We start from the raw sequence: 14,851 nt of genomic DNA on the forward strand, positions 1-14,851 counted from the left end.
AAACGGGTATTCATTGGACATATATATTATACTAGAACTGAAATGTGATCCCACTTTCACACAATTTGGGTGCATAGATCCTGAGAAATCAGTACCCAGAACAACCACCTCTGGCCGTAGTAACGGCCTTGATATTCCTGGACATTGAGTCAAACAGAGCTTGGATGGCGCATACAGGTACAGCTGCCCATGCAGCTTCAACACGATACCAGAAGTCATCAAGAGTAGTGACTGGCGTATTGTGACAAGCCAGTTGCTCGGCCGCCATTGACCAGACATTTTCAACTGGTGAGAAATCTGGAGAATGTGCTGGCCAGGGCAGCAGTCTAACATTTTCTGTATCCAGAAAGGCCCATACAGGACCTGCAACACGCGGTCGTGCATTATCCTGCTGAAATGTAGGGTTTCGCAGGGATTGAATGAAGGGTAGAACCACGGGTCGTAACACATCTGAAATGTAATGTCCACTGTTCAAAGTACCGTCAATGCGAACAAGAGGTAACTGAGATGTGTAACCAATGGCACCCCATACCATCACGCTGGGTGATATGCCAGTATGGCTATGACGAATACATGCTTCCAACGTTCGTTCAGCACAATGTCTTCAAAAACAGATGTGACCACCATGATGCTGTAAACAGAACCTGAATTCATCTGAAAAAATGACGCTTTGCCATTTGTGCACTCAGGTTCGTCGTTGAGTAAACCATCTCAGGCGCTCCTGTCTGTGATGTAGCGTCAAGGTTAACCACAGCCATCGTCTCCGAGCTGATAGTCCATGCTGCTGCAAACGTCGTCGAACTGTTCATGCAGCTCGTCGTTATCTTGTAAACGTTCGCAGCTGTTGACTCAGGGATCGAGATGCGGCTGCACGATACGTTACAGCGATGCAGATAAAATGCCTGTCATCTCGACTGCTAGTGATACGAGGCCGTTGGAATCCAGCACGGCATTACGTATTACCTTCCTGAACCCACTGATTCCATATTCTGCTAACAAATATTGGATCTTGACCAACGCGAGCAGCAATATCGCGAAACGATAAACTGCAATCGCAATAGGCTGCAATCCAACCTTTATCAAAGTCGGAATCGTAATGGTACGCATTTCTCCTCCTTACACAAGGCATCACAACAATGTCTCAGCAGGCAATACCGGTCAACTGCTAAATGTGTATGAGAAATCGGTTGGAAACTTTCCTCAAATCAGCACATTGTAGGTGTCGCCACCGGCACTAACCTTGTGTGAATGCTCTGAAGAGCTAATCATTTGCATATCACAGCATCTTCTTCCTGTCGGTTAAATTTTGCATCTGTAGCACGCCATCTTCGTAGTGTAGCAATTTTAATGGCCAGTAGTGTATATACATCCCCCAAACAAACCACCGTCACTGGAACTGACTTTAATCATCAATCAGTATAATTCCAGTTTTGTAAAAGGCAGTATGACAAGACACCCTCCAAGACAGTACTAAATGCTCTCTCTGCAAACTAAGTAGACAAGATAGATCAAAAGCGCACCCATGGAAGAAACATATTGGGTCTAATGGCAGCCAGTAGACCTTACCCCTTTTAGGGTGTCCATTTGGTACCAGTGTCAGTAAGCATAAGGTAGTTTTAATAACAATCATTACCAAAGTACATAGGGCAACTTTAACAAGTAGAAAGATTAACATATTCCACATTGTTTGTTGTGGTTCTTCAGTCCAGAGACTGCTTTGATGCAGCTCTCCATGATACTCTGTCCTGTGCAAGCTACTTCATCTCCTAGTACCTGCAGCAACTGATATCCTTCTGAATCTGCTTAATGTATTCATCTCTTGGTCTCCCTCTACGGCCGGTCGCTGTGACCGAGCGGTTCTAGGCGCTTCAGTCTGCGGTGCTGCTACAGTCGCAGGTTCGAATCCTGCCTCAGGCATGGCTGTGTGTGATGTCCTTAGGTTAGTTAGGTTTAAGTAGTTCTAAGTCTAGGGGACTGATGACCTCAGATGTCAATTTCCATAGTGCTTAGAGCCATTTGAACCATTCTCCCTCAACGATTTTTACTGTCCACACTGTCCTCCAATACTGAGTACAGTAGCACAAGTAATTGGTGAAAGGAAGATGAAAGCTATGGTGTTTGCAGATGATCTGATGATTTGGGGGAATAAAGAGGAGGAGGAAGAAGTACAAGAGCAGTTGGACGTATGGGAAAGAACAGTACAAGAATATGGTTTGAAATTTAGTGTAAGTAAGAGTGAGATGATTATCACAACAAGAAAGAACGAGAGAGGAACAACTGGAATAACAATTGGTGGGAAACAATTGAGGAGAATGGAGAGTTTCTAGTACCTAGGAAGCCTGATACAGAACGATGGGAAAAAGACAACAGAGAAATAAACGAGCAGGGGAGAAAAGCAAAAGTATTTCGGAAAAGTGTCAGAAGCCTGATATGGAGCAAGGATATAGCCCAAATCAGTAAAAAGCTTATATCCTGACGTATGCATCAGAAACCTGGGTTATAAAAGTAACAGAGAAAAGCAAAGTACAAGCAAGTGAGATGAAATTCTTGATAAACATTATTGGAGAGACAAAGATAGACAGGTTATGAAATAAGAGGATCAGAGAGTTAACGAAAGTGGAACGATTACAAGAGGAGACAGAGAAATCAAGGCTGAGATGGTGTGGACACATTAAGAGAATGGAGGAGAAGAGGATATCCAGAAGGATACACGAGATGAAATGGGAAGGAAAGAGACCAAGAGGAAGACTGACAGACAGGTGGTTGAAAGGAGTAGAGGAATGTGTCCAGAAGAAAAGAGAAGACTGGAGCAAGGTGATGACAGAGAGATAGTGGCAGGACAGAAGACGATGGAGATGTCTATGTTCCATACAGAGCCAACCAAAGGCTGGAACTGTCCAAGATGACCTCTTCATTAGTTACGTGATCTACCCATCTAATCTTCAGCATTCTTCTGTAGCACCACATTTTGAAAGCTTCTATTCTCTTCTTGTCTAAACTATTTATCGGCCATGTTTCACTTCCATACATGGCTACGCTCCATTCCAATACTTTCAGAAAAGACTTCTTGAATTCCTGCCTTTTTGCAGTTTCTTCAGTTTAAATCTACAGATTGAGGTCAGAGTCCACATCTGCCCCTAGAAATGTCTTACACTTTAAAACCTGGTTCCTAAATCTCTATCTAACCATTACATAATGTACCTGAAAAATTCCAGTGTCTCCAGGCCTTTTCCACGTATACAGCCTTCTTTCATTATTCTCAAACCAAGTGGTAGCTATGATTAAGTTATGCTCTGTGGACAATTATACCAGGCAGCTTCTTCTCATTCATTACACGCCCCCCCCCCACCACCTGTCCATATTCACATACTACTTTTCCTTCTCTTGCTTTTCCTACTATCAAATTTCAGTCCATGACTACTAAATTTTCATCTCCCTTAACTATCTGGATAATTTCTTTAATCTCATCATACATTTCTTCAAACTCTTCATCATCTGCAGAGCTAGCTGGCATATTTTCTTTTACTACTGTGGTAGGCGTGGGCTTCGTGTCAATCTTGACTACAATGATGCATTCACTATGCTCTTCATAGTAGCTTACCTCCACTATATATACAAAGATGATAGATGATGGAACTTACCAAACAAAAGCGCTGGCAGGTCGATAGACACACAAACACACACAAAATTCTAGCTTTCGCAACCAACGGTTGCTTCTTCAGGAAAGAGGGAAGGAGAGGGAAATACGAAAGGATGTGGGTTTTAAGGGAGAAGGTAACATGTCATTCCAAAAACACACACACACACACACACACACACACACACACACACACACACACACACATCCATCTGCACATACACAGACACAAGCAGACATTTGTAAAGGCAAAGATTTCGGGCAGAGATGTCAGTCGAGGTGGAAGTACAGAGGCAAAGAAGTTGATGAAAGACAGGTGAGGTATGAGCGGCGGCAACTTGAAATTAGCGGAAGTTGAGGCCTGTCGGATATCGAGAAGAGAGGATATACTGAAGGGCAAGTTCCCATCTCCGGAGTTCTGACAGGTTGGTGTTAGTGGGAAGTACCCAGATAACTCGGATGGTGTAACACAGTGCCAAGATGTGCTGGCCGTGCACCAAGGCATGTTTAGCCACAGGCTGATCCTCATTACCAACAAACACTGTCTGCCTGTGTCCATTCATGCGAATGGGCAGTTTGTTGCTGGTCATTCCCACATAGAAGGCTTCACAGTGTAAGCAGGTCAGTTGGTAAATCACGTGGGGCTTTCACACGTGGCTCTGCCTTTGATCATGTACACCTTCCGGGTTACAGGACTGGAGTAGGTGGTGGTGGTGGACAGGTTTTACACCGCGAGCAGTTACAAGGGTAGGAGCCAGAGGGGAGGGAAGGTGGTTTGGGGATTTCATAGGGATGAACTAAGAGGTTACGAAGGTTAGGTGGACGGCAGAAAGACACTCTTGGTGGAGTGGGGAGGATTTCATGAAGGATGGATCTCATTTCAGGACAGGATTTGAGGAAGTCGTATCCCTGCTGGAGAGCCACATTCAGAGTCTGATCCAGTCCCGGAAAGTATCCTGTCACAAGTGGGGCACTTTTGTGGTTCTTCTGTGAGAGGTTCTGGGTTTGAGGGGATGAGGAAGTGGCTCTGGTTATTTGCTTCTGTACCAGGTCGGGAGGGTAGTTGCGGGATGCGAAAGCTGTTTTCAGGTTGTTGGTGTAATGTTTCAAGGATTCCGGACTGGAGTAGATTTGTTTGCCACGAAGACCTAGGCTATAGGGAAGGGACCGTTTGATGTGGAATGGGTGGCAGCTGTCATAATGGAGGTACTGTTGCTTGTTGGTGGGTTTGATGTGGATGGACGTGTGAAGCTGGCCATTGGACAGATGGAGTTCAACGTCAAGGAAAGTGGCATGGGATTTGGAGTAGGACCAGGTGAATCTGATGGAACCAAAGGAGTTGAGGCTGGAGAGGAAATTCTGGAGTTGTTTTTCATTGTGAGTCCAGATCATGAAGATGTCATCACTGAATCTGTACCAAACTTTGGGTTGGCAGGCCTGGGTAACCAAGACCCAAGAATAGGTTGGCGAACGAGGGGGCCATCCTGGTACCCATGGCTGTTCCCTTTAATTGTTGGTATGTCTGGGCTTCAAAAGTGAAGAAGTTGTGGGTCAGGATGAAGCTGGCTAAGGAAATGAGGAAAGAGGTTTTAGGTAGGGTGGCAGGTGATCGGCGTGAAAGGAAGTGCTCCATCTCAGCGAGGCCCTGGACGTGTGGGATATTTGTGTATAAGTAACTGGCATCAATGGTAACAAGGATGGTTTCCGGGGTAACAGATTGGGTAAGGATTCCAGGCGTTCGAGAAAGTGGTTGGTGTCTTTGATGAAGGATGGGAGACTGCATGTAATGGGTTGAAGGTGTTGATCTACGTAGGCAGAGATACGTTCTGTGGGGGCTTGGTAACCAGCTACAATGGGGCGGCCGGGATGACTGTGTTTGTGAATTTTAGGAAGAAGGTAGAAGGTAGGGGTACGGGGTGTCGGTGGGGTCAGGAGTTTGATGGAGTCAGGTGAAAGGTTTTGTAGGGGGCCTAAGGTTCTGAGGATTCCTTGAAGCTCCGCCTGGATATCAGTAATGGGATTACCTTGGCAAACTTTGTATGTGGTGTTGTCTGAAAGCTGACACAGACGCTCAGCCACATACTCCCGACGATCAAGTACCATGGTCGTGGAACCCTTGTCTGCCGGAAGAATGACGATGGATCGGTCAGCCTTCAGATCACAGATAGCTTGGGCTTCAGCAGTGGTGATGTTGGGAGTAGGATTAAGGTTTTTTAAGAAGGATTGAGAGGCAAGGTAGAAATGGACATCAAAGGGGCCTCAGGTACTGTGAAGACCAGAGGTTGTACACTAAGACCCAAATTTTATGTGGCAAGAACCCGAAAAATCCACAGTGTGTTAGGTAAAGCTTGTGTTGAGTATGCAGTGGACCACAGTACAGGTTCACATTGTGTTAATCATTACCATGGTGATTGTATGAGCATGGACAAAAATCTGAGGCCCAGAATGCCAGAAACATTAACAGATGAATGAAATGTGAAAGTTGTGAGAGATGTTCTTGAAGAAGATTGCAGTATGACTTGGGAGGAATTCCCTGAAGCCACATGAAATACCCCAATATTAGTATACCATATTCTAACAATGATCTGAAGAACACAAAAATTTGTGTGTGACTGTTCCCACATTGTGGGAATGCTGCTGAAGAGAAGCAGAAATGCCTGGACACTGCAACTTTGCTCAAACAACGATTTGACAATGAAGGTAAAGAATTCTTGTGTTGAATTGTCGCTACTGACGAAACATGGATTAGTGGCTTCCCAGACCCGAAATCACAGTCCAAATTTCGACGTGCTCAGTCGAAGCTTGAGCAAAGAATCATCACGACAGATAAGGGTCCCATGCGGAACAAGTGTCACAGCTGGGTATCATCGTAACTTCATGCAAAATCTGTGCAGGTAAATGTACAAAACCCAACCCCAGTTGCTTCAAGCTGCGCCATTTATTCTCCTGACATTACTCACCTTCATATTGGCAGTGTCGTGGCCCAAAAACTGCACGAATACATAACATGGGAAGTACTGCCACATCCTCCCTACAGCCTGGACACGAGTCCACCAGACTAACATATTCCCGAAAATGGAAAAACTTGTGTGTGGAACATCGTTATATTTCTCTGGAAGAGCTTTCTACCACCATTCCTGAGCCATTCAACAGATGAACAGAAGTGGTGTCCCGGATGGAACAACAGAACTTCTGAGACTTTGGGATTCATTCATAGACAAGCAGGGAGAGTATACTATAGGAGTGTAAAGAGATAATGAAGAAAAAAAAATTAAGTTACGAAATCTTCATGGGTTGTCAGCCAAGTAGCGGCATCTTCTAGTCGCAACGTTTCAATGGATTGCGTATCTATCATCCTCAGATGAATACGCAATCCATTGAAACGTTGAGACTAGAAGATGATGCCACTCATCTGCTAACCCGTGAAGATTCCATATCTGAAACACGCCAAGAAAGTCTGCAATCGCATATAAAAATAAATGTGTAGGGGGAAAAAAAAAAAAACGGTGTGCACTGTTTATGAAATATCCGTCTCATTAAAAGTTATCTTAGACTTTCTATAGCTAATGCAGTTATCCATAACAATAACTGCATAAAACAAAATATCAATGAATCACAATTGCAGTCAGTCAGCTCTACTGAGATCTTTGTGATATAGAACAGTTGCACATATTTGGCCTTAAGAAGTAGTTTCCAGTATCCAGTACCACGATTTTATTTTGAATATATAAACTTTAGCACACAACCTTAAAGGGATAGAAAATTAATTCAAGGAAACCAAAAAATATTTCTTCATTTGTATTCAATGTGCACTGACATTTCCGAAGTATCCATAATAAATATGCTTAATTTTACTTAATGCATGCATTACTTACCTGAGTCTTCAAACTTGTCAATCTACTACGAGAATACTCCAAAAGCTGCCTAATCTCGTGTAAGTTTTTGGCAGCAGCCTTTGAACAACATTCAACAATAAAATGTACGTCTGTTATATCGTGCAGCACTTCTAGAAGAGTGTTCGCATCAGATGTATTCTGCTGGGCAATATATATTGCTTCACTTTTGTAAACAGTTTCCACATCTAGGCCATGAACAATTGCAAACTGCTTTGCCTCGGTAAACAGTCCTCTCCGAAGAAGGTGATCCAATCTAATAATAACAACAGATTATTAAAGGTTCAAACAAAGAACAAAATATCAACTGTGCAATAGCTAAGCTGACCTGAACTCTGGTATTCCTTGAGCTAAGATCTTCACATTAAGTGTGTCAATGCAAGATTTTTTTGTTGAAGAGCCTTCAACATAGAATATTTCTTGTATAGCTTGTGGTATATCAACCAGGTAAGATGTATATGCGACATCAATGCTATACTTAATCTCAAAACCTACAAAGGAATAGGAAACAATAGTGAATACACATTTGATATTAATATAAAGATTAATAAAACTTTAAGAGGTCATTGGAAAAAATCATTTTCTATGCCAACAGCTGTACAATTTTATTTATTCTCTACCAGTATCAGTACTGTCTACCACCTTCACGGAAGATGATAATGTACATCAATTTGTCAAAAATTAATCTCTGTTAAATACGGCAACATCAAGTATAAAATGCAATAAATTATCACAATAATTTTTATTGTGTTTCCACTGTAGTAGATTTACTCAATTGAAATCTGGCAATATACACACAAACTGAAACTTAACATCAAATAATCACCACAAGCTCAGTAAGAAGAGGAACTACCATGTTCCGAGTGAACTTATGGTGGTTATTTGATGTTATAAGAGTGTACATGGTAACGCACTTCAGTTATGTAGAGCTACTACAGTGGAAATTCAGTGAAACAATTATTGCATGATTTGTCATATTTTACATCTGATGTTGCTGTATTAGGCAGAGATTAATTTTTAACCCTTTTATGTACATTATGATTTGCTCTGAGGATGGTAGCCAGAATTGTAACTGGTAGGTAATAAATAAAATTGAACAGCTGCAAATATTATCAGATGCCAAAAAAGATGAGGATTAAAATAGTTGCAGCAATGATGGTAGCATTTATCTAACACAATTAACCCAGGATGTATACTGCTGCTCAGCAATTACAGGAGGTCTGATGCCATACTAAATTCCATAACACTTATAAACTGACCTATTGTTATTTTAAACTGGAGAAAGATATTCATCGAAATCAAAGGGCATTCTCTTGTCAGAATCTGAAACATATTCAATTAATACGTGATGTACAGGAACTCATGGGCTACAAGTAATATATAAAGGTCTCTCTTCTTATCAAAGGACATAATTATCTGCATACGTCTAGAGCTCATTCTCAGCTCTATTGGATTAACTTCTTTCTTTCCGAGTGATGAAGTGACAACTCATCATTGACTAACAGTTAGGTGACAAGCTTATAATATTTTTTGGGGAATCTGAATTCTACACAAAGTAAGGCATCTTGCAGAGTATTGACCTAGACATAGAAATTCTTTCATGCACTCTTCACTTTTCCCACTTAACAATGGGGCGATGACATTTGAGAGGATGGCACTACAATATTGTGTGTTCACTATCAACGGATTTGTTCTCCTGGTTTCCTGTGTGCTCCAGAAGATTGGTTGCAATTATTTTCACAAGAAAAAGACAATACTGCAAATGTTATTTATCAACTGTTATATTGGGTATGTAACTGGACTAGCATGACTCCTATCAAAGCAACATATCTAACAACCCCCAAAGAAATTAGTCCACTGTTCCCTGGGTTGTGAAGACTAGTGGGCCAAAGATAACTATTTCTCTGTAACAAATACTGAACAGGTATCTGGATTACACAACTAAGAACTCTTGAGTGTCATCCTACCTCAACCATCAACACAAAGGATTTTAAGCCTCAGCGAATGTATTAACTCTTCAAGCATCCTTCCCACAGTAAACTTCAAGTGATTGTGTGTCAAAGGCACAACAGAGCACTGTCTGCTGTTTGGTTACAATTCCCAATGCTCTTGCTGATAGGTGTCTCTATGTAAACTCTTGTGGGCAGCCTAACAGCATTACAGTAGACTGCATATAGTATTCTGAACTGAGATAATCTTTATGATCCACGCACACAAAGTTCAGTCAAACTAGAACCATTTGAAAGTAAATGCAAATACACACTTATGTAAAGTGAAATTAAAGTAAAATTGGTGTCATGTACCTCTCAAGTTGTCTTGTTTACTAACTTTAAAGTAAAAGACTTTTAATTTATCTGCTTTTGAAATCATCTTAATATGGAGTCCTGTACACAGTTCAGGATCTTGCTAACTGTTACAATTACAAATAAACTCCCAATAATTTTAAACAAACAAGCATTTCCATTTTATATAGTTATTTACATAACTGTACATCACAGGTGGAATTGAGATTTGTGTAGTGGCTGTGAACTAACCCAATCATCACTTCTGTGGCACTGAACATTTGCAGCTATCATAAAAATATTTACCAACTGACATCAAATAAACTTTTCTTAGAAATCAATTAAACGTAATCTTCCACAAAAAAATTATTAACTTTTGTAAATAAAACTATGTTTCGTGAATAATTTCACTTTCCTATCTAAATTTCATTATGGAAAGTAGTTAAGCTTCAAAGTTACATTTAAATGAACAAAATAATTATCATGAAATAATACTTTTTGTCAAACATTTTTATCAAAAATCAGTTTTACAAATCCTTTAGGTGTTATCTTTCTTTGAACAGATTAAGTTATTAAGCAAATACCTTTTCCCAAGAAGGGACGAGCTGGGTCTCTCAGACCCATGTGGATTTTGTGTTAAAATACATGCAAGAGTACACTACTTATGGGTAAGCCATTCACTGTAGTTTTCAGTTAAGATTCCATGAGGCCACTACTTGTTTCATCATTACTCTGTTTGCCAGGTGATTGTTTACATGAGAAGAAACATGTTCTGGGTCAGACAACTAGTACATTTGTTTACATCAGCTATTTCTGCTTACGCAATTTTCTTGTTAAGCTGACTGTGGGCAATAAAACTGCTTGGAAGTGGCTTGGCAGTATCCTCTAAGTGAGTAAGAAATTGAAAAACTTGTTAGAAAGTGATGATGATTTGGATGTAGGACCTAATTTTGTTCCTGAATGTAATCACAACACAAAGTGAAATGAAAGAGGAACAGCTGGACAATGAAGACAATGCCATTATTCCTTTCAGAAATGTGAGTTCATTCAATAACACTGATCGAGTTTCTGTATCAACTAGTGTGATTTGTTCCAGTCCCTCTACCAGTGAAACATCTCTTTGCTATTTGTCAAGATGGACAAAGTAAATGATTGAAAAATTTTACCAACCAAAATGTCTGTACCATATCTCTCAATATAATTACACATCTTCCTGGAGTCAGTGGGGAAGCCAGAAATGCAGACACCAATGTCAAGCCCCTGAAACTGTTCACTGACAATGATTTGCTTTATTTGGAAACAAACAGCACAAATACTTTCATAGCTCATATAAAACCTCTTTATGAAAGTGATCCAAACACTGCATGAAACTCGAAAAATGAGTTCAAAGCAACTGTGGCTCTTTTGTATGTTTCTTACTTTTTCAATGAGGCAAAATGAATATGGAAGAATTTTGAAACACTTGTGGCACATGAACAGAAATCTTCCCTCCAAGTATGTCACTGTGAAGATTATTTTTCCTTTGAGAGAATAGAATAGATAATACACAAAAGACAAGCATAAAAACATGATAAGTTGGTACTTTTACCTGTTATGGGCAAATACAAAAGGCATTACACAACAAGTGAATACCTTACAGTGGATGAAGTGTTACGGTGTTCATTCAGAACGAGGCGCCTATGAGATCAAGATACTTATTGCTCAGAGCTGCACAGCCAGTGAAGGGAACAGGCACTGACAATTGGCTCACAAGCCACACTCTTGTTAGGAAACTCTTCACAGATTGTAGGCTTATACTCCATGGGACATTGCACAAAACATGAGAGAAATTTCTTTGGAATTCTTGCCTCACAAGAAAAGAGAAATAAATTCACCTATACTCAGATATAACGACAATTTCACATTAGTGTCATACGTACCAAAGAAAAATAAATGTGTAATTTTGTTGTCATCAATGCATACAAACAATAAAGTCAATCAAGAGACAGGCAATTTTAAGAAGCCAGAAATTATTACATTCCATAATTAAAAAAAGAGTGGAGTGGATGTGGTTGGTGCCATGTGTTCAGAACATCTACATCTACATCCATATTCCACAGTCCACCTTACAGCGCATGGTAGAGGATAACCCATACCACTACTAGCTATTTCCTGTCTTGTTCCACTTGCAAACAGAACGAGGAAAATATGACTATCTATACACCTCCATTTGAGCCTTAATTTCTCATATCTTATCTTCGTAGCCCTTGTGTGCAATGTATGTTGAAAGCAACACAATCTTTCTGTAGTCAGCTTCAAATTCCAGTTCTCTAAATTTTCTCAATTGTGTTCCTTGAAAATAATGTCATCTTACCTCCAGGAATTCCCATTTGAGTTCCCAAAGTATCACTTGTTTGTTGTTCAAACCTACCAGCAACAATCTGGAAGCCTGCCCCAAGATTGTTTCGATGTCTTACTTTAATCCCATCTGGTTACAGATCCCAAACATGCAAGCAACACTCAAAAATAGGTCACACTAGCATCCTACATGCGATCTCCTTTACAGATGAACCACTGTTTCCTACCACAATCCTAGTATGCTCATTCCATTTCCATCGCTTTGCAATGTTATGTACAGACATTTAAATGACATGACTGTATCGAGCAGTACGCCACTAATGCTGTACCCAAACACTGAGAGATGGCTTTTTCTGGTCATATGCATTAACTTAAGTTTTTCTGCATTTAGAGCTAGCTGCCATTCATCACACCAACTACAAATTTTGTCTAAGTCATCCCCTATACTCCTAGTCACTAAACTTCGACACCTTACCATACATCACAGCATCATACAGTATACAATCACAGAATAACAGGAGTCCTATTACACTTCCGTGGGGAACTCCAGAAGGTATCCTTATCTCTGATGAACACTAAATGTTGAGGATAACATACTTGGTTCTATAACGTAAGAAGACTTCAAGCCACTAGCATATCCGTGAACCTATTCCGTATGTTTTTTACGTTCTTTAACAGCCTGGAGTGGAACTCCATGTCACATGCTTTCCATTAATCTAGAAATATGTACTCTGCCCACTGACCTTATCCATAGTTCAAAGTATATTGTGTGAGAATAAGGCAAGCCGAGTTTCACACAAGTGATGCTCTCTAAAACTATGCTGATCTTTGGACATAAGCTTCTCAGTCTCAAGAAAGTTTATTATGCGTGAATTGTGAAGATGTTCAAGGACTCTGCAGCAAACCACTGTTACATATATTGGTCTGTAATTTTGTGGGGCTGTTGTTCTGCCCTTCTTATACACAGCAGTCACTTGCACTTTTTTCCAGTTGCTTCGGATTTTGTGCTGGATAAGACATTCGCAATAAATGCAAGCTAAGTAAATGGCCAATGCCGTTGAGTACTCTTTGAAAAAGTGAATTGGGGTTCTATCTGGCTTGGAGTCTTACTTTTTTTTCCACTCCTTCAGTCAATTCTCTACACCAAGGATGCTTATTACTGTGTCATCCATTTGTTCAATGATTAAATGACATTATGTTCATGCGATTCTCCTACGTCAATATTTTTTTTTTAAACATGAAGTTTCGCTTTGCTACCTTCAAGTGCCACACCAGACTGGTCAACAAGTGACTGGATGCAGGCCTTATAGCAGCTTAGCAAGACCAGAATTTTCTTGGGTTCTCTGCCAGATCTTTTGCTAAGGTATGACAGTGGTAGTAATTGTATGCTTTGCTCATAGATCTTTTCACAGTTTACACAAATCCCTACTAATGTTTGCTTGTTATCATTTGCATTCCTGCCAAACTGTTGAGCAACCAGCAGCAAGATAGGACGTCTGCTGCAGAAACTTGGGCTAAGACCAGTGTTCTGGCCTGCCCCCAAAATACGAGATACGTTGCACCCTGCTAAACACTACATCGCTCTTCGAGTGTCTGGCGTGTATGGTGTACCCTGTAAATGTGGCAGCACGAATATCGGACAAACAATTCGCACGGTTGCGGAGTGTTGTGCTGAGCACAAGCACAATACAAAACAAAGGGAGCTTGACAAGTTGGCCATAGCAGAGCATTGTCTAAAAATCGGACATAAAATAGTTCGAAAATACAAAAGTGTTGGTGCATGCATCTACATATCGGGACTCCGTCATAAAGGAAGCAGCCAAGACTTGCTTAAACCTCAAAAATTTCAACAGAGACCAGGGGAACACACTCAGCAGGGCATGGGGGCAGGCATTGGACATAAGAAAAAAGCAAAGACAGATGTGCAATGCGGGAGCGGCAGTATCAAATACAGCACCTGTCCCTGGCACCACCTGATGTCACCATTGCTGCCACGGGCAATAGCTCCGCTAGCTGCCCAGGTTGACTTATGGGAGCGCGCGTGCCACATTGGGTCTATCTGATTGACTGCTGACGATGTCATCATACATAAATAAGCGACAAATCGTAGCAACCTTGGCAGTCAGTCAACTCCTGACGATGGCGGAGATGGTCATCGAAAGCTCGAGTATTTTGTTCGAATTCATGTGGCTTGAATACCGAGAATGTTTTATTCCTGTATGCCGTTTCGAAAGACTCCGAAGACGCATCCGCTTATATTCATTTCAGTTCTGATAATAGTGTGTTTGGCCGCTAGAGAGCATCTGCTACAACAATTGCAGCCTGGCTGGTGTGTTTTGGTTGTGGTGGTTGCCACTACATATCATCTTTACTGTATGTGGCTTTGGATATTCAACAACAAAACTTGCACTTTCATCCAACCCCTTCTCTCTCTCTCTCTCTCTCTCTCTCTCTCTCTCTCTCTCTCTCCCCCCCCCCCCCCCCTCTCCTGTATTGTTGTTCAGTCAGTTCTTTCAAAGGTAGGTAGATAGGTTGGTTGGTTGGTTGGTTTAGAGGTGGGAGAAGGGACCAAACTACGAGGTCATCGGTCCCTTGTTCCTAATAAAACAATACCACAAGTGTGAGAATAAAACAGACGAAACATATAACACAAAACGGAAAGAAAGGAAAAGCCACAAGAATGAAGGGAAGGCAATGAACAC

The 14,851-nt window shown here is 41.1% G+C and overlaps 1 protein-coding gene across 1 annotated transcript in view; it reads right to left on the bottom strand.

Annotated features, from left to right (window-relative positions):
• LOC126336566 (uncharacterized) overlaps window positions 1-14,851 on the bottom strand; it is a 283,854-nt gene that overhangs the window by 211,863 nt on the left and 57,140 nt on the right. The window contains exons 7-8 of the mRNA XM_050000416.1: window positions 7,859-8,021; window positions 7,513-7,786 (exon numbers count right to left, since the gene is read on the bottom strand). Of these exons, the coding sequence (XP_049856373.1) occupies window positions 7,513-7,786; window positions 7,859-8,021 (437 nt within the window). The remainder of the gene's footprint in view (window positions 1-7,512; window positions 7,787-7,858; window positions 8,022-14,851) is intronic.

The sequence above is a fragment of the Schistocerca gregaria genome, chromosome 2 (assembly GCF_023897955.1).
Source record: "Schistocerca gregaria isolate iqSchGreg1 chromosome 2, iqSchGreg1.2, whole genome shotgun sequence".
Classification (NCBI taxonomy): Eukaryota; Metazoa; Arthropoda; class Insecta; order Orthoptera; family Acrididae; genus Schistocerca; species Schistocerca gregaria.